The sequence below is a fragment of the Meriones unguiculatus genome, chromosome 12 (genome assembly GCF_030254825.1).
Source record: "Meriones unguiculatus strain TT.TT164.6M chromosome 12, Bangor_MerUng_6.1, whole genome shotgun sequence".
Lineage (NCBI taxonomy): Eukaryota > Metazoa > Chordata > Mammalia > Rodentia > Muridae > Meriones > Meriones unguiculatus.
Window position 1 is genome coordinate 32,808,390 of NC_083360.1, and position 20,308 is coordinate 32,828,697.

General features: G+C 38.0%; 1 protein-coding gene across 1 annotated transcript in view; it reads right to left on the reverse strand.

Moving 5' to 3' along the window:
• Hormad2 (HORMA domain containing 2) overlaps positions 1 to 18,243 on the reverse strand; it is an 87,473-nt gene extending 69,230 nt beyond the window's left edge. The window contains exons 1-6 of the mRNA XM_021652512.2: positions 18,193 to 18,243; positions 11,074 to 11,215; positions 7,266 to 7,329; positions 6,772 to 6,808; positions 3,657 to 3,677; positions 2,780 to 2,806 (exon numbers count right to left, since the gene is read on the reverse strand). Coding sequence (XP_021508187.1) covers positions 2,780 to 2,806; positions 3,657 to 3,677; positions 6,772 to 6,808; positions 7,266 to 7,329; positions 11,074 to 11,215; positions 18,193 to 18,243 — 342 coding nt within the window. The remainder of the gene's footprint in view (positions 1 to 2,779; positions 2,807 to 3,656; positions 3,678 to 6,771; positions 6,809 to 7,265; positions 7,330 to 11,073; positions 11,216 to 18,192) is intronic.
• Between the last annotated feature and the right edge of the window lie 2,065 nt (positions 18,244 to 20,308).

The window sequence follows — 20,308 nt, forward strand, 5'->3', positions numbered from 1 at the left end:
ACTATTGAACTATGATACAGTCTTCATTTTAACCGCCTGTGTAAAATCTATTTTTATTCCAAGTTATTTTTTGTGCCATTTTGTTTAGGGAAGGTTATCTTTTCAGTGATATGACTCAAACCTTTGGCACAATATCAATAAATGCTGGAGACTGGGTTTATCTGAAAATGTCGTGTCATGATTATTTAAGAAAATGAGATCAGAGAGCTACACAGTTTTCTCAGTGACCTGATGGTAGGCAGTAGCCAAGCCATAAAACAGTGAGACCTTGTGCATGCTTTTAGGTACGATTGACACTGCAGAACTATCATAGTGTGGTGCTCTCGTCATCAGTACTATGGTGATCTGAATGAAAAATGTCCCTCATAAGCTCAAGTGTTTGAATCCTTGGTCCCCAGTAGGTGGCATTGTTTAGGGATGTTGTGGGACCTTTCTGAGGCACCTTGCTGAAGGAAGTGTATCACTGAAGGTGGACTTTGGTAGTTTATAGCCTCATTCCCACTGCTTTGTGTTTGTGGTTGAAGATGTAAGCTCTCAGCTTCCTGCTGCTCCTGCCATGCTTGCTACTTGCTATGCCTCCTTGCTTTGATGAACTCACCTCTCTGCAACTGTAAGTTGCTCTTGGTGATGATGTTTTTTGGTTTTTTTTTTTTTTTATGATTTATTTAAACAGGGTCAGTTGAAAGGGAAGGAGGTCCTCCCCAATCAGTGGATTTGGAAAGAGGCAGGGAGGAGATGAGGGAGGGAGGGTGTGATTGGGAGGGAATGAGGGAGCAGGATACAGCTGGGATACAGAGTTAATAAAATGTAACTAATAATAAAAATAAATAAATAAATATTAAAAATTATTTCATGTATATGAGTACTCTGTTTTTCACACACACCAGAAGAGGGAATCAGAGTCCATTACAGATGGTCGTAAGCCACCATGTGATTGCTGGGAATTGAACTCAGGACCCCTGGAAGAGCAGTCAGTGCTCTTAACCGCTGAGCCATTGCTCCAGCCCCTGGTGATGGTATATTATCACAAGGGCAAGAAGGTAACTAATACAACTGTCAACTTCCTTTCAAGTTGTGTTTAAAAAAACTGTAGTGTTTTGAGTTATTTTGTTTTAAGGATTCAAATATTCTACCGTTTTTTAGTAACCAGAAGTGTGCCATGAATAAACCCAGCACTTAGGGATTATTACCACAGAGAATAACTGTTAAATGTTCAAAATACTTTTGTGGGCTCATAGACAGCTCAGAACTTATATAAACAGCTCTCTTTCAAAAACCTCATTATTCTATATGCTAGCATCAGAACCAATTTACAGTTTTATTCTCATTCTGCCAGATTTTTCTAGAGGTAAGCTCAAGTTTATTACCTTTAAACCTACTGATTCCTTTTTTTTAAATAAAGTTTTATTATTTAAAAACATGCAAATAAACATCAAGCTCCAAAATTAACCAGATTTCAAAGCAGGAGATGTGCATGCCTAGGAAACATAATGAGCACTGGAAGAACAAAACAATCTACTAATGGTTTGTCAGGAGTTTTCATTTGGGAAACTCCTCAATCCTAATAAAAAGAAAAAATTATCTTGAAACTAAACGGGAGAAAAAAATTGGGGTGGGATGTAGCTTAGTTGGTGGGTTACTAATCTAGCATGCACAAAGACTAGGTTCAAACCCTAGGACCCTGCAAACCAGGCATGGTGGTGCTGTGTGACCTCAACACTGTCACACACAACGGGGACATCTGGTGGAGGCAGGAGGATCCCAAGTTCAAGGTGATCCTCGGATATATAGTAAGTTCTCAAAACAGAAGGTTGGGGGAGAGAGTTGGGGAACAGAACGTAATTAAGGAATTGCTGCACACTTGTATGCAGCAGTCTTCCTCGCTTACATAGTCATTTGTAATCTTGCAAAGAGAAAATGTTAAGGGCTTAAAAACAATTTAGTCTTGAATATCACCAGTTAGACTAAATCCACTGGCTTAGAGAAGAAAAATTCAAAGCAAGAGAAAAAAAATAAGAAAGCTAGAAGAGAGAGACAAAACAGGCTGATAAAAGAAAGGTCTCCTTACTTCACATCTATGTCACAGGTATAAAAACCATTAAAGTGGCACAAGTAACTATTCCATGTTTAAGGCTATACTAGTCACTCTGCAAGATAGAAAACAACAGCCTTTTCCTCAAGAACTACTAACCTTCTTAGGAAATAGATGAATCAACTGAGAATGTTAAACTGTGGGGCTCTGCTGGGAAAGAACTTTAGGAAAGGTACAAGTTAGTACACATAGAGACCCAGGGGGCTTTCTCAGAAGATCTGAACATCAGTGAGGTGCAGGGCTCACTACGCCCAGGAATCTAAGACAGGAGGAAACAACTAATGCTGTCCAAGTCTGTGAAAACATCAACAAAGAGCACTCAGGTGATAAAGAGTACAGAATAGACTGTATCTTTTATTTTTTCTGAAAGATCGTAAGAGACATAGTTAAAATTAACAATAAAGTGTGAATTTTACATATTTATGATTAAAAGAATCTTAATATTGACTGTTACAGAATAGTCTCAGTTCTAATTAATGTTGTTTATCTTTTTTCTAACACTCTATGTAAGAGTGTTTCTAACAAAAATCTTGTAATAAAATACCAGTCCCGTTTATAATAAGATATAATGTTCCCAGTGAGTCGATCTGTTCACACAGTAGTCTAGTAACATGATTTATGGCCTCAATTCAGATAAACATAATTAAATATGGTATACACACTACCATCTACACACTACTATCTTACCTCAGGATCCTTGGGATTTGTGTAAAGCTGTTGAAGGGAAAATATACAGCACTTAATTTCCAAAAGTTACTAAATGACTGCTCACTGAATACAACTCTGAAAGGTCCAATTTGTGCTCTGTTAACTGAGTACTACCTGGACACATTTCAAACCAGAGATAGGATGAGCCTGTATTTTATTAAAAACTCAGAATCTTTAGAACTTTCTAGGAACACTAAATATGAGGAAGTTTATAACTGACGAAAAGTACTATAATTACTATGACTAAGCTACAACTAATTCTTTTTTTTTTTTTTTGAGACAGGGTTTTTCTTTGTAGCCTTGGCTATCCTGGACTTGCACTGTAACCCAGGCTGGCCTCAAACTCATATAGAGCCACCAGCCTCTGCCTCCCTGAGTGCTGGGATCACAGGCCTGGGCCAGGCACCCAGCTACAAAGAAATTCTTAATGTTATTAAGTAATATATTTAAAAGTGTGGTTACAGAGTGGTCTCAGAATAGGTAAAATATTTAAAAAAAACTAGTATATATTATCAATGTATCTCAAATTTCTACCATCATTTTATATCTATGTGTATATAAAACTTCAAAAAAAGTCCATAAAACTTTCAAGACAAAAAACTTTGACTCTGTAACATAACTAAAAACATACTGAAATCCTAAGAGTTAATATGGCATATTCCGTATGTTCTCTCACATATAACATGCGTGATAAAGAAATATACTAAACATTTGTCTTAGAAAGCTCTGATACCAATGTTTAAATGCTAAAATGTCATAAATCTCAACAAGGGAGAAAGAGAAAGATTACTATTTAAATGCTTCACTTGCCAAAAGCCAATGCAGAGACAGACTTGGTCTTTAGGTGTGTACTTACTGTTAACACTGCCATCTGTAGCTTCAAGAGAAAAGAAAAACACTCTGATTATATGCTTGTACTATAATACTATCATTTCTGATAAAGACTAATTCAAGTATTACTTCAGACAGATTCGAAATACTTGGATAGGAAAAGATTCAGAAAGTCAGAAAAAGGAACTAATTATTCACTCATCCAAACAATGTCTATTACAAACACTGGCTTCACCAGGACATAAGAAGGTTATAAAAAAAAAAGTTATTCTCTAAATTGGGAACCAAAAGATATGCAAAACAATTCATTACTGCTCAAAATTAAATATGCCACAAAAATCTCTAAAAAGTACTCCATTTTAAATTGATCTAGCAAGGTAAAAATTAAAATTTCTTGCCTCTTTATATACTACAAAACTACAAAGACATTTTCCCAGTTTTAAAGAAATGTTGAATATATAAACATATATACAATCAAGCCTATGACAAACTTTTAAACCAAAAATATTAAATTTGAGGACCATAATTCTATAGCAATTGACTAAAACTTTAGTGCCACCATGTGGCCATTTTGGCATATAACTGATTTTTATGACCACACAGTAAAATTGTTAATAGTATATTGATACACTTAAAAAAAGAGAGAGAGAAATGTGGCCACTGATGGTAAGAAGCATGCCAACCAGAGAGGGAGAGTAACATGAAGAGAGTCACATGGCACACCATTACAGTGGGCTGTGAAGAACAGCACAGGGTGCCCCACTAAAGTGTGGGGCAAGCTGTTCTGCAGAACAAACTGGAGCTAGGCAAGCCGCGCACATGGGGCCCGGGACAGAATCTCTAGGCTAGGGACATTATGGGCGAAGATAGCAGGGACCAACACCCTCTAGAGTATGTAGCTGACATGGAGTGACGGGTGTCTTGGAAAGTCAAATAGGGACCATGTAGGACTTCTCGATCATGAGAAGGCCTTTAAACTTTATTTTTAAATTCCTGGAAAATCTTTGTGGAATTGTAGTGTGGAAAGTGGGCATATGAGAGTGGGAATAAGGAGGAAAGTTTATAGTTCCTTTTTACAAGAATTTTTTAAATATATGTGCTTATTTTAAAGAATTCAATTTCACCATAAATATAAAATACACACAATTTCATAATTAGTGAGATCCTGTTCAACAGAACATCTTCCAAGGGTACTTGCTACTCAAAACTTGGTTTTACTTAAACTATTTTTTGTTTGTTTGGTTGATTGTTGTTTATTTTATTTATTTATTTTTTTGACACAGGGTTCCCCTGTGTAGCCCTGGCTGTCCTAGAATTCACTCTGTAGACCAGGTTGGCCTTGAACTCACAGAGATCCACCTGCCTCTGCCTCCCAAGAGCTGGGATTAAAGACATGCACCACCAACCTATTTTTTCTTTTTTCTTTTTTAATATTTATTTAGGTATTTTATGTATATGGGTCCTCTCCTTCATGTACATCTCCACACCAGAAGGCGGCATTGGACCCCATTACAGATGGTTGGGAGCCACCATGTGGTTGCTGGGGAACTTAGGACCTCTAGAAGACACAACAACCAGTGTTCTTAATGGCTGAGCCATCTCTCCTTCCTGCCCACCCCTGGGGTTTTGTTTTGTTTGTTTGTTTTTTAAAGAGACAGGGTCTTGTCACAAAGTGTGGATGGCCTTGATCGTGACTGTCATGGTTTATAGAGTTGCTCTTCTAAAGGATTCTCAGAGCCTTTTCGTAACTCAGTCCCCAGACATACCTGGCAAACCAGGAAGTCTCCTACGGCTGAGGACTGCTTAGGTATTGGTCCCTTCAGACAACTCCTAGATCAGATAGGAGGTTTTGGTATGCGGAAATTGACTTGCTAAAAGTGCCTTTTGTGTAACAGTCTAAGAGCTTCTGAAAAGCTCCTAGGTTTTCAGTCACCCAGAGACTGATCCCCTGCTGCTGAGAAGCAAAAATTCATTCTGCAGTGTCTTTTTCCAGTTGATCAACACAGCCCAGAACAAAGACAACCAATAGTTTAGCATATATATAAACATATATGCTATATATTTGTAGAATATATAAAAATATATAACATTATATATAATATATAAACATATATTTGTATATAAATTTATAATATTTATATAATATAAAATCTATAATATATGCTTAAAATATAGAATACATTCTATAAATATATGATATGTTTAATATCATATAACATATATATAATATATATTCCATATATATTCCAGAATATTCTGAATAATAGATAAGCAGCTCTGAAGCATAGAAGTGTATGCTGTCTTCCCCCACCACAATGTTAATACACAGGTACAGCTGGACCAGCATATAACTGCAAATTATCAGCCCTCGTATGAGCACCACTCACCTTCGGACATGGTCTATAAGCCCTTTCCTTACCTGTTTTATCTTTGTATCCCGCCATCCCCTGGATCAACATGGAATGAATTATGAATAACTGTTCACAGTAACTGAGAGCAGAAGTGAACAAGGGAATGTATGGCTACATCAAATAATTCAATCTGAAGCTTATTAACCTCAACATTCCTTAAATAGGGAAAAGTGGAGGGGCATGGTGGCAGCAGTTTCATGTATATGCATCTCATCTGTTCAGCCAGGCCTACTTTCAGCCTGTGCCTCTGCTTGTCACACTTTCTGTGACTGTCTAGAGAAGCACGAGAGATCATATGCACTTAAAATTTGAGTTGTGTTTCTAAAAAAATCAAAGTTATACATGAGCTATAATTAACAAAATAAAATAGGGTAAAAATTCATTATTGAACTATTTTTTTCTTTCCCATCTGCAAACTGAATTAGCAGTTTTTTGAACACATTCAATGTGCTAACAACCAGATTCTTGTCTTCCCTAACCCACATCCTGTGCATCTTATCTTGTCCAGTGACTTCAAAGGAAACTCTGTGGTTAAAAGAGATATGAGGATATAAAAAGGAGAATGAAGCTTTCGTTTCTAGTTGATGTATGGGAGACAACAAAGACAAAAGGAAAGAAAATCAACTGTGAAAATCAACAGTGTAGCACTGTTAAACACTACAAAATAAAAAGTTTAAATTTTATAAAGATGAGTCTTTAATCCTCATGTAATTTTTAAAACTTTCTTACGTATCTCTTTTCCAAAGCATCAAAACAACCTTGAATCCTGTCAAGAAATAAAATCCAAAGTCACTTTGGCCCACATGAACAATCAAAAAAATAAACACAAGTACATAATTGTTTGCACTTCTATTTTGAAGTGTATTATCATTGTTTCTTTTCTGTTAATCACCTTTTAAAATTCAACACCTTTCCATATATTTATAGAATATTCTAAATAACAGACAAGCAGTTCTGAAGCACAGAATGCTTTCTTCTGCCACCACAATGTTAGTGCACAGATATGCATATGATGAATAATCAAATTTAGCACTTTTTTCTTTACACAAGTCTTTTCTTCTAAAACTAAATCAACAGGTTGAAAGAAGAGTGAATAGTTGCTACAGTTTCCAGGAATAATGACTATGAAAAGTGGTTTAAGGAAATGATTTTACAAAATAAAGTTGCTTGGCTAATTTCAGCTATGACTAAAATGTTGTTCAATTTTTACAGAATTTACTTACCATTTAATAATATGTAATGACCCAGGACACTTTTTGTCTTCCCGGAGAATTTTTAAATTGAGGTCTAAAGAAATAGAAACACCACTATTAAACTGAAAAATTCATGTTAAATAGGGCATTTCCTTTATATTTTCATTTGTAAAATTTAGTTTTATGACTTATATTTCTTTCTTTTTCATTCTTCTTTTTTGTGGTTAGCTGGTGTTTTGGAATTTTTTGTTTGTTTGTTTTGTTTTTTCAAACAGGGTTTCTCTGTGTAGCCCTGGCTGTCTGGAAACTCTGCAGGACCAGGCTGACCTCAAACTCAGAAATCTGCCTGCCTCTGTCTCCCAAGTGCTGGGATTAAAGGCATGCACCACCACTGCCTGGCACATTTTTAATTTCTAAATACCTACTTTAAAAATAAGTTCCCTGCGCGCTGGAGAGATGGCTCAGTGGTTAAGAGCACTGTCTGCTCTTCCAAGGGATCCGGGTTCAATTCTCAGCACCCACATGGCAGCTCACAACTGTCTATACCACCAATTCCAAGGGATCTGACAACTTCACACTAATGCACATCAAATAAAATAAAAATAAATTATTAAAAAAAATAAGTTCTTTGTTGACAATGATCTCAGTCCCAACTGTGAAGGCAGCTGCGCAGACTCCCACTCCACAGTTAGCACAGCTGGTGGGTTTCTTACAGAGTTAGTTTCTTTGTTTCCTTCCTAAATAATCTAAGTTGTCACTGAGACTATCCCAACAATTTAAACATACTCCCAATTTCATTCTTTACTATTTTTCCCTCTCAATGAAAAAAAATTAAACACAAACAAATTATTCTTATATATTTCCATATGAAATCTGCCATTTTTTTCATTCTAGGGAAGAAAACAAAGACACTCTAAGTTTGGGTTGAAATCAGTATAAAAGCACTGATTCATGTTTGATTTAACAGCAGCCTCTTGAATTTTGAAGTTTTTATAAACTGTGAATTTGTGCACTTGTAAGCACAAGTGCAAAGGTGCGCCACACAGCATGTGTAGAAAGAAGCTAGATGGCAGCTTACAGGGCTCTCTCCTCCCCTTACGTGGGTCTCAGGGAGTGACCTCAGATCATTAGTTTTGTCTGTGACTACCTTTACACCTGCTGAGCCATCTCACAAACTCTCAGTCTTCCATCTTTTCCTACGCTAAAATTAACATCACCTTCACCACTGTTGGGGGTTATAAAAATTATTCTATTTTGACAAAATACTTAGAGACTACTAAAAAGAAGACTGCATATAAACACTGAGCATTTTTGCGACATGTCACTTTAAATACAAATATAATGAGGGAGACTAACTTCTTCTGTTATAGTCACACACACACAAATGAAACTATGAGCAAGGTCCTCCCTCCATGCCCAGGTAGTGTGAGACAATGTTCCTGGAGAGAAGCTATACTTTCTGAGGCTGACTGACTGATTAAAACTTCAGTGACTAGCCAGCACGGTGGTGCACCTGTGATCCCAGCACTCCAGGAGGCAGAGGCAGGTGGATCTCTGTGAGTCTGAGGCCAGCCTGGTCTACAAAGGACAACCAAGGCTACACAGAGAAAACACTGTCTCAAAAACGAAAACCAAACAAACAAAAAAGCCAAACCAAAATGCTTCAGTGGTTGTGGAAAGTTGGAATGTTGCAAGTCCAGGGCCTAAGTCCACAAGTTCCCTTCATAGCCATTTATTGCCTACCTCTGTTTATGAGCCAGCATCCTTGTGGATATTAGGTGAGTGTACCAACAGACTCCTCAGAGCAACACAAAAGCTGAAGCTGTCAGCAGACAACACCCGAGGCCCATAGCAGAGACTTCTCCACTCTGCTGTGCCCTACCTGATGTACCCACCAACGTGCTTGAAAAGCCTCCTTTATGACTTTCTTTGTTCTACTTCCACACTGGAACATAACATTTGGGTTTGGTAGCAAGCTAAATCTGTGTCCCTGGACCACGTCACTCTCAGCTGGCCCTAGAATAAACTATCTTGTTTACCTCTAGAGGTAGAAGCTGTGTTTTTCAGGTTTTGGTTTTTATGTCAGCAATAGTGACTAACATATAGAAAGTGCTTAACTTCCCAAAGCATGCCTCCTTTATAATTCTACGTTCCAAAAAGGAGAAGAAACTTACTATATTCTACCTGCAAACACATTAAATGTTACAGATTTATCCCAGAAGTTAAAAAAAGCCACTAATACAAAAAAGGTGCCATGATTACAAGAACCATGCTGGTGTGTTTATAGTTAACATGCACTTGATGGATGTTCATTTGGAGAATAAATATTGTTTAAGAAAATTAAATTGGAATGAAGCCGTAGTATATTATTATATATAAACATTTCAAATTAGATTTGGAAAAATAGCATCTTACAAGGAAATTTGTGGTTCTCTATATTTCTCAAACGATAGTTCCCATTTTAGTGACTCACAACAAACCTTTTTAAAACTTTATTTTATTTTTATTATGGGTATGGGTATCTTGCTTGCAGGTATATCTGTGCACCATGTGTGTGTCTGGTACCTAGGGAAGCTAGAAGAGAATGTTGCGTCCTCCAGAACTACAGTTACAGATGGTTGTGAGCCAGGGGGAGCTAGGAACTGACCCTGGCCCTCTGGCAGAGCAGCCAGTGCTCTTAACTATGGAGCCATTTCTCAAGCCTACCAGTTTTCTGTTTGGTTTTTAATGTAGTTGTGCTCCAGAATGTGTGTATAGGTCAGAGAATAACTTGGAGAGCTGCTTTTCTCCTTCCATTATGTGGGTTCTGGGGTCTGAACTTATGGTGGCAGGCTTGATAGCAAACACCTTTACTGGCTGAGCCATCTTGCTGGTTTTGCTTTGTTTGTTTCTGTTTTTTGTTTGTTTTTAAGACAGGGTCATACTATGTAGCCCTGGCTTAGAATTCTCTGCATAGACCAGTCTGGCCTTAACTCATACATCTCTTTTCTGCTACCTCTTCCTGAGTGCTGGGATTAAAGATATACACTAACACATATGGCCCATGACTTAGCTTTTCAAACAAATCATAAGATTTTGAAAAACTGAAAAGGTTATGGTACAATTTCTTTTAAGGAGCCAGATACAGCTTGTCATATAGAGTCATAATAAGGAAAATTTAAGGTCACAGAGACAGAAGAAGTAAGAGTTGAATAATTTGGGGCCATTGAGATGGGTAAAAGTGCTTGCTACCCAGGCCTGAGTTCATTCCTGGGAAAACCACAATGACAGAACTGACTAAACTGGTCCTCTGAGGTCCACAGCACATGTCTGCATGTGCACACGCTAACAACAGTAAAACGAAGAGGTAGGGCTGGCTACTGTAAAAAGACTTGATTAAAATAATTATCTGAATAATCATGCTAATCAGCAAATGAATTTGCCTCTCCTTTGCATATTTATGTATGTTAATAGGGAGAAGTTTCTCACCTGATTCCTTTGAACTTCCTCAGGGTCAAAATGTGTACCTCAAAGAACAAATTCAACTGATGCACAAAATAATATAAATCTTCAGATTAGGATAGATTTTTTGTTTTCATTTTTACAGGGATGGCTTAGAATTACTAGACATAACTCTACAAGTTTCTTTTTTTCATTTGACAGCTAGCTAGAAGTTAATGACTCCTAGAAGTAAAACCAATACACACAGCAAAATTAACATGTAGTGTGAATTAGTAAGCTGATCTTGAAGAACATGTCTACGAATTAAAATTAATGCACTCTGTGAGAGAGGGAAGCCTTGCTCCTGCCAAGTAGAAAAAGGGTTACTAGCCAAAGCAATCACTTAATCCAACTTTACCATCCAAATGACGATCTCTGTAGGAGCTCTCTGGAAACAAGCCCCTCAGGTATGTTATACATGAGATAGACGTAGCAAAAAGTTTCTTCACCATTACCAGTGACTCATGCTCATTAGTGATTTGGGATGGGAAAATTGTTCTCTGGAAGAAAAACAAAGATGATAAAAATCAGTATTCATGAATATATTCAGCCCATCAAACCATTACCACAGATAGCATATAAAAACTTTTTAAGACTTCAAATCCGATGCATTTATAGATAATCAAAAGAAAACAGGGCTCTGAATACTGAGTTAAAATAGATCTTCACACAAGCAAGGCAGAACAAAAAGGCAGGCAATTACTGGAGTAATTCAGGACTAAAACAATCTCTTTCAATGACCTATTGATCTGAAGCAAAATTGGGAGTTCAGCTAGAATTATATAACCTCATTGCTCTCTTTACACACTTTTTAGACCTCACTGTAATCTGAATTTTTACTCTTGTCTACTTTATACTGCTCTCTCCAAAACTACCCTGTACAACTCATCAGCGCTTCTTCTAACCCTTATGAATATGTGCCTTCTTCTCTGGAGTATTTGACACTGTGTGCATATTTCTTCCTCAAACTGCCTTAGCGGTATTTTGTCTTATTGTTTTGGCCAATCTGGGACTCAAACCTAGGACCTTGTTGCACCAGGTACTAAGCTAAACTCCTACCTACTAACACTATTTCAGCTTTCATCCATCCCTACATGGGGCATCCCTCCCCACCCACCCCATTCCCTGAGCCTCATTTTTCTGAAAAAAGTCTCACTGGCTGGACTAGAACTCCTTTGTAGACCAGGCTGACCTCCAACTCACAGAGATCAGCCTGTCGCTTCCTCCCAAGTCCTGAGATTAAAAGATATATCACCACACCTGACCGATTTCTCTTTGTTTAACTGTCGTCCTCCTCGGGCTGGAGAGATGGCACAGAGGTTAAAAACACTGGCTGTTCTTCCAGAGGTCCTGAATTCAATTCCCAGCAACCACATGGTGGCTTATTACCATCTAAAATGAGATCTGGTGCCCTCTTCTGACCTGCAGGCATACATGCAGGCAGTATACTATATAACTAAATAAATCTTAAAAAAAAAAAAAGAAAGAAAATTCACCTTAAAAAACAAAACAACAACAAAAACAAACAAACAAAAACAGTTGTCCTCAGGACTCTGTCTTCAATCCTCTTCTCTCTACACAGTTCTCTATGGTAACCTTGTCTATTTTCACAGCATCAGGTATAATCTATAGAGAAGACTTCAATTTCCAACGTAAGTTCCCTGTGTATATATCTACTATTTGGGCATCTGCTCCTATGCTACTGTGTAGACCTGAAATTCAGTGTCTCTGCTAACCTGCTTAAAGCATGGTCCCCAGTTCCATTCCCTGACAGGTGAATCGGCATCTATGTTCCAGTTTCCAGGCTAGAAGCAATTTCCTTCCTCTCTGGCTTTTCTCCCTCTGTCATATGCTGGATCTAGCCTCCCAACTGTCCCTTTTTATAAACAAGTTAAAAACGCATGAAAAGAAGCAAGGAAAGTTCTCTGTGTGCTATGTGTATGCGCCTGTGTGCACAGGTATACATATGTGTGGGTATACAACTATGTGTGTACAGATGCCTGTGGAAACCAAAGGCCAACCTCAGGTGCTATCACTTTGCTTTTTGAGACAGGGCCTTTCACTGCCCTGGGATTCACAGTTAGGTCAGCGAGCACCAGGCATCACCTGTCTCCAGCTCACCAGCTGCTGTGATTACAAGTATGCACAATGTCTGGGCTCAAATGCATGTCCCCATGCTTGCAGAATGGAAAGTTACAGGCACTAGTTACTTGAGAGTGGCTTGAGGGTAGAGAGGGAGGCAGCATGAAGAAGAGGTGAAGGGCACAGACTCTGCATCTGAACAACCACGTTCAAACCATTATTCTGTTTCTACTATAATTTATGATTTGGGCAGAGGTCAGCAACCTTTTCTAGTTGATGCCCAGATAATGAGTACTTTACGTTTTGCAGTTAATTCTGCCATTGCAACATGAAAGAAAGCACAGACACTGTAAATAAGTAAAGCTGTTACAATAAAACACTATTGACAATAAATTGTTGCAGGTACCTGATCCTGCATAAATTCATCTTGTATCTCATTTAATCCCTTCATCTGTAAATAGGGGTAATAGTAAGACCTACTTTACTGAGAATTAAATAAGCTAAAGTCTATAAAATGCTTCATGTGGTCCCTAGTTCAATCATTTATTGTGTTTTGGTGTGTGTATGTGTGTGTGTGTGTGTGTGTGTATGTGGTTTCACTTGTTATGTAAACTATTAATATCTAAAACATCAATTACAAATCAAGTTCTGGGACAGCCAGGACTACACAGAGAAACCCTATCTGGAAAAAGAAGAAAAGAAAGAAAGAGATAGAAAAAGAGAGAGAAAGAGAGAGAGAGAGAAAGAAGGAAAGAGAAAGAGACAGAAAGGAAGGAAAGAGAAAGAAAGAGAGAAAGGAAAGAAAGAAAAAAGAGAAAGAGAAAGGAAGAGGAGAAAAAGAGAGAAAGAGAAAGAAAGGAAGAGAGAAAAAAGAAAGAGAGACAGACAGATGAAAGTGAGATAAAAAGAGCTTGAGTACTCTAATGGAGTTTACAGCCCAGGTGGAGAGAGACTTGGGCTACGAGCACAGAGACTAGGTGCACAATGAATGGAGAGACACTAGAGGCTGCACACACAAGAGGCAGCAGTTACTTACCTGAGTAGGAAAGCTGAGGGGAAAGAGAAATTAAATTGAGCCCCAAAGATAAGTGGCAAAGAAGAGGAATGTTACTAGTACAGGCAAGAGGGCAGGAGTGCTGTGAAGTATCAGGGAGATGACTGTCAGATCAGTATAATGGATCCTGTGAGTTAAGCAACAAGAAATACATGCAAGTTGAATAATGACTCTCCTCTTTAATTAAATACTTGAGGTTGGCTGGTTTGTTTTAATTCTGGCTCTGGGACCACCGGAAATAGTTTAGAGGACTGCTGAGCCCTGCCAAGATTATAAATGTCAAAGCTGACAATCCTAAAAAGCTGAAAAAATCTCTTTAAGATCAAGTCATTCTTAGAACTTTCTATTGTCACCAAATCTCCAAATGATAAAATGTATTTGGTCAAGTTAGGGAAATTTCAACACTTAGTGACAGAATAGGCTTTCCCTGTCTTACTGGAATGAGACTACACTAATACAGTCAGAGCCTTAATTATCAAGAGGCTAAAGAGTTTCTCTTTCCAGGCCAGTGTGATGGTTCCTTGTGTAACGTCATCAAGACTGATGGCTTTAGTTCCATCCCCAAGATCCACAAAGTGGCACTGCTTGCTGCAAATTCACCATGGCACACTGATCACCCCCATACTCAGTTTTTTAGGGTTTCGATTGCAGAAATAAAATACCCCCAGCCAGGGATGGCACCATCCACAATGGGTTGGGCCCTCCTACATCAATCACTAATTAAGAAAATGCTGTACAGGCTTGCCTATAACCCAGTCTTATAGAGGCATTTTCGTCATTGAGGATCCCTCCTCTGATGACTCCAGCCTGTGTCAAATCAACATAAAACTGGCACCACACTAGTTACACACATAAATAAGCATGTACACACATACGCAATATATAAATTAGCAAATAAATTCACGCGGTAAAACTTTTTTTTAAAGTTTCTCCTTCCTCAGTGTCGTGGTTTGAATGAGAAGTGCCCCCATAGGCGCGTATGTTTGGATGCTTTGTCCTACTTGGTTGAATTGTTTGGGAAACACTGACTTGTGACTTTGTTCAAGGAGGAGTATCATTGAGGGTGAGCTGTGAGGTTTCAAGAGCCGTTCTACGACCGTTCCCAGTTGCTGTGCATACATATTTCTCCTACGCTCTCTTCTCTCTCATGCTTATGCACGAAGATGGAAGTTCTGAGTGACTGCTCCAGTGCCATGCCTGTCTACCTGCTGACATGTGTCCTCTAAAGCCCCCAATAAGCTCTTTCTTCTTTAGGCTGCCTTGGTTGCGATGTCTTATCATGGCAATAGAAAAATAACCAAGACATTCATTAAATTAAAATTAATTAAGTCTAATCCAATTTGAATGCTTTGCACACTAATTCTAAATTGGAAAGACTTTAGAACTAATTTAATTCAATGTACTCACGTCATAGGTACTAAAGGGAACTTCAGAAATATAAGTTATTTGCCAGATCATAAAGCTAGCAACTGACAAGTGTCCTTTTATTAAAATATAGTGTTCAACTGCTGGACCTCTAACAAATCTTATAAAGTTACATAGGGGTAGCTACCAGCCACACACACATGTTCAGATAAAAAAGAACTTCGAAAAAGTGCACACAGAGACAGACAGACAGACACACACACACGCACGCACGCACGCACGCACGCACGCACATACACATAGTCCTAGAACATCTTCTGGTCATTCTATGTAAGAATGTATGTTCTTCAGTATTCTATATAATGACTATGAGTTACCACTGTGTCTTTGTAAAATTACATTATATCCAGTTATTTCAAAGGTATTAAATTTTTCTTTTTGAGGCCTGGCATGGTTACTTACGCCTGTGATCCTACTATTGGCTCAGAGGGGTGGAAGCAGAAGTTCAGGCTCATAGCCAGCCTGAACTACACAGTGAGCTTGGGCTATGCAGTGTACATCTAATAAGTAAACTGGAAATTTGGGGTTTTGAACCTACAGCTCCTGAGAAGTTACGGTTTGAATAACTTTGGGTAATGGCTGACATGGAATGCATGAAATGACTCACTAAAACATTGCAAAATGATGAGGTAATACATGAATACTTATTTTTAAAGCTAAAGAAACTGGAAGTATAAAGACATTAAGTCCAGGCACTAAACAGCCATTTGTAGTAACAAAAATCATTGGCTGGAAAGGCTCTGCAGTTTTGTTACTCCAGGGGCTTTCTCCTTAGCTAGGCTAGTCTAATAGCTTAAGTGTTACTGGTGATGTTTTGTAAATAGCTAGTATATGAAAATTTCATAGCTTGAAAAGGCATTGTCATGTTTTGGTAGTAAAGCATGCTGCTGCTCGGAAGTTAGCTATTGTGTAGCCTTGAGATGGATACATCTCCAAACTTTACTTTCTTTTTTTATTTTTGTTTTTTGAGACAGGGTTTCTCTGTGAGTTTCCTGGCTGACCTGGAACTCTCTCAGTAGACCAGGCTGGCCTCAAAGTCAGAGACCTGCCTGCCTCTTCCTCCCGAGTACTAGGATTAAAGGTGTGCCCCACCACCCTGCTCAGTTTCTTCCTTACTGAGAGGTTTAACTGAAACAGTAACATAATGCCCTTGGCACAATGCCTGGCACACAGTTCAGTGGTGAATAAATATTGACTTCTATAGTTCTCATCATTATTTTCACTATTAGATAACACAACTGCACTGTCACTTGAAATTTACTGGGAAAAGCAGTTCACGTAACCCAAACAACAAAGCTTTAGTTGAGCCAAAAAGTCAATTTGTTCATTTAGAGGGAGAAAAATGCCTGCCATGCAGATTGCAGGTCACACACCTAGCTCAACGTTTCCCCCGGGAAGGAGCACACCCTTGGGAAACTAGATGATTAAGTGTTGGCTTTCAGAGTTCACTGAAACAAAGCCAGAAAGATGACTGCTTGCTTTATGCCCAACTTCTCCTTCAACTTCAAACGTTTGTCTCTCTGCTACAATCTAATATTCCTAAAACAAGTACTGTTCTCACTTTTCTAAACAAATAAACTTTCTGACCTGGCACTGGCTACAAAATAAAGCATCAATTCTTTAGCATTAGCTTCTAAGATCCAAATTGACCTGTTCCCCAATTTCCTATTCCATTTTGTCCCCTCCTCCTGGCCAACATGAGGGCATTGCTATAGAAAAAGCAACTTTTCCTAAAACATACCATGCTTATTTCTTATTCTGAACCAAGGCATAGGCTGGGTATCCTTATGAAATTCTCTCTCCTCTATGAGCCTTTTCATTATTTCGGAGTATACAAAGATTCCTAAATTGCTACAGTTTGAGCTACTATATTCTTTTGTGGGTGGAAAGGTAGAGACAGTTTCTCAGTGTAGTTTAGGGGGACCTGAGACTCACTATGGAGCCCAGCTCATCTCAAGCCTGTAATAATTCTGGCCCTGATCTTTTTCATATATATGTAAATAGAAGTCTGTTGATTTAGTTACTATAAATCTTATTTTTCTTAATCTGATTACAAAGAAAATAAAGATCATTTTTTGTATTTTCTCACAAATCAACACATTACATTTGTATTATACATTGAACCTAAATAAATAAGTAAGTGATGCATTAATGACTATTCTGGGATATACTGAACTAGCCTGGGTAAATCCAGCAAGGTTTCCTGGCCTCACAGACTGTAGCTTGTTATGTTTGAATCTTAAATGTTCCCCAAAGTTGAAGGCATGGTCATCAACCTGTTGTGCTACTGGGAGATGGTAGAACCTTTATGAGACAGAATCTACTGGAATGACGTGATTATCAAGGGTGCCTCCTCCCCACCCCCACTTCAGTTCCTGGATATTGTGGGTGTGCCACTTTCTCTATTTTCCCTGCACATCTCTATGATGTTCTGCCTTGACACTGAGTCAAAAACAATAGAATCAACTTCTGAAACTGTGAGCCAAAATAAATCCTTCTTCTTTTAAGTTTATTATCTCACATGCTCTGTCACCACCACAGGAAGTGACTAATACATTCTCCCCCAGATTGTCAGCATCAACGCTCCTTTCAGTGAACTCCTATTTGTTTCTGAAAATTGCAGCACAAGTTTCCTAATTGCTGTAGGAAGTAGATGTCTGACAAAGAACCTTTTCTTTAAACATCTTTTTGTTTCTGATGTCTTTAACTCTGGTAAACACGAAACAAGTGCCCAGAAAGTAACCCTATAATTGGTCTTCGTCTCCTGAAGAATCTCAGTCCATTAGACATTAGAATGTAGACGCACTTTCCCAGAGTATTACGTGCCAATTAGCTGATAAAACTGTTGCTAAGGAGATTTTAAATTAAGTAATACACTAAACAGCCACTGATTTTCTTTTAATTCTTAACAAATACCTTAGATTCCTGCAGTGTTCTGGTCTTGTGAGAGAGCTGAGCAGTAGTCATTGTGAGGGTGAATCAGGACTCTTTCAACAATTCTAACCTGTAAAACAAAATTAGAGATTTGGGCTAACATAAATACTTACTATCTTGTCTTTCCAAAGATGGAACTGAATTCTAAAACCAAAACTTAAAATCAAGTACAGTTAAGTATAGACTACTTCCCAGACTATCCTGTTTCAAGAGAAATTTACCAAGCCCAAAAAGGAGAATGAAGCTAAAACAGTTCTACAGGGCCTTATCAAAAATTATAAAAATGAATCTTAATTAGAAAAAATTCTTATTTTGAATTTTTCAAATGAAAGTTATATAAGTTAACTGTAGTAATTCTATCAAGCAATTTTAATAACCACTTAAAGCTTTACTAAAAGTCTTTTCTAAATCTGGCATGAAGTCTCTTAGTTAATTTTTCAATGACCCAATAAAAATGTACTCATTCATAAACACATTCTCAGAGGAAAAATAAGTTATAAGTCACCTAAAGACTCAACAATGTATCTCATTCATCTTTGTTGCTCCCTCAGAGAGTAACTGTCTTCCTGTGTATAGCAGGGATCAAAACATTTCTTAGATTAACTTCTGGGTTTTTTACAAACTCAAAACCTACTCAAAAAATAATAAGTGTCAGTGAAGAGGTAGAGAATTAAAACCCTCACTCACTGCTGGCTAGAATGTAAAATAGCCCAGCCACTGTGGAAAACAGTATACAGTTCCTCATATTAAAAACAAAATTACCCAGCATTTCCACTTCTAAGTACATAGCCAAGAGAAATAAACAAGGGAAGGAAGGAGCATCATCAACACATCACATACTTGTACATCCACTCCCAGAGCAGCCTTCTTCCTCACAGTCAAAAGGTGGAAACAATCCCACTGTCTATCAGTAGACAAACGGACAACACTCCGGGTGCATCTGGAGGCCCACCTGTACTGGGAACTGAGGTAGACCCAGCCTGGGCCACAGAGCAAAAACCATAGCTCATAAAAAAAAAAAAAAAAGGAGCTGGGGCATGCCTGTAATCCCAGCACTCAGGGAGGCAGAGGCAGCCTGGTCTACAAAGTGAGTCCAGAACAGCCAAGGTAACACAGAGAAATCATGTCTCCAAAACAAACAAGCACACAAACAGAGCAGATGAATGAATAAACAAAATGAGATTTATAGTATATATAAGGACTACTCAATCTTAAAAAAGGATGAAATTGTGGTAATATGCACAACGTAAATGAACCTTGTAAGCAATGCTACGTTAAAATAAGACAAAGCCAGCTACAGAAAGACAAATATATGTTCTCAAATATGAGTACCTACAATAAATTAAGCAAGCATATATGGACAAAAAGTAGAGGTTATGAGGGTGGGGACAGAAGAAATGGCGGTTTAATAGGAGTGTTTTTATTCATGGTGGTGAAATGTTTGGAAATGGTAAATGGCTGGCAACTGTCACATGGCCCTGAGCAGTACTAGATCAGACACTGAGAATGGCTGCCATGACTAGTTTCAATTACACACAGTAGATCACAATTAAAAAGTGTAATGGAGGTGGGGGTTAAAAACCCAAATTTATACTCAAAGACTAAGTCGCTATTTTAAAAAGTTTTAAAAGGTAGGAATGAAAAGTAAACTTTTCACCCTTTTTGCCTCAGTGAAATTTTTTAAAAGTAAATCTTCCATTTTCTTTCCAAAGGCCTTAATCTTGGGGCCTTACTTGCAATAACCCACTTAAAGAAAGTCCATTCTGGCTCACTCAGGGCAATGTTACCTATTATATTAGCAATTAAGGCAAGATTCTGGAGATTTTTGCAAATAAAAGGTTAGAATTATTTGGAGACAGTACCACAAGGTGGTGATAGAGACTATAAACAGATACTATTTAATTTCTCTTATTTCTTCAAAGCAGCACTAGGGGACACTATCAGAATATTTCTATATGAGACATTGAAATCTACATAAAGGTCGTTGAATAGTCCTTAAACACTGTTTTCTTTTGTTGTCTTCAGAATATAACCATCAAATCTGACTCAGAACATCTGCTGTCTCCCTTACATTTTAAAAAAGAAAGAGAAAGGTAGG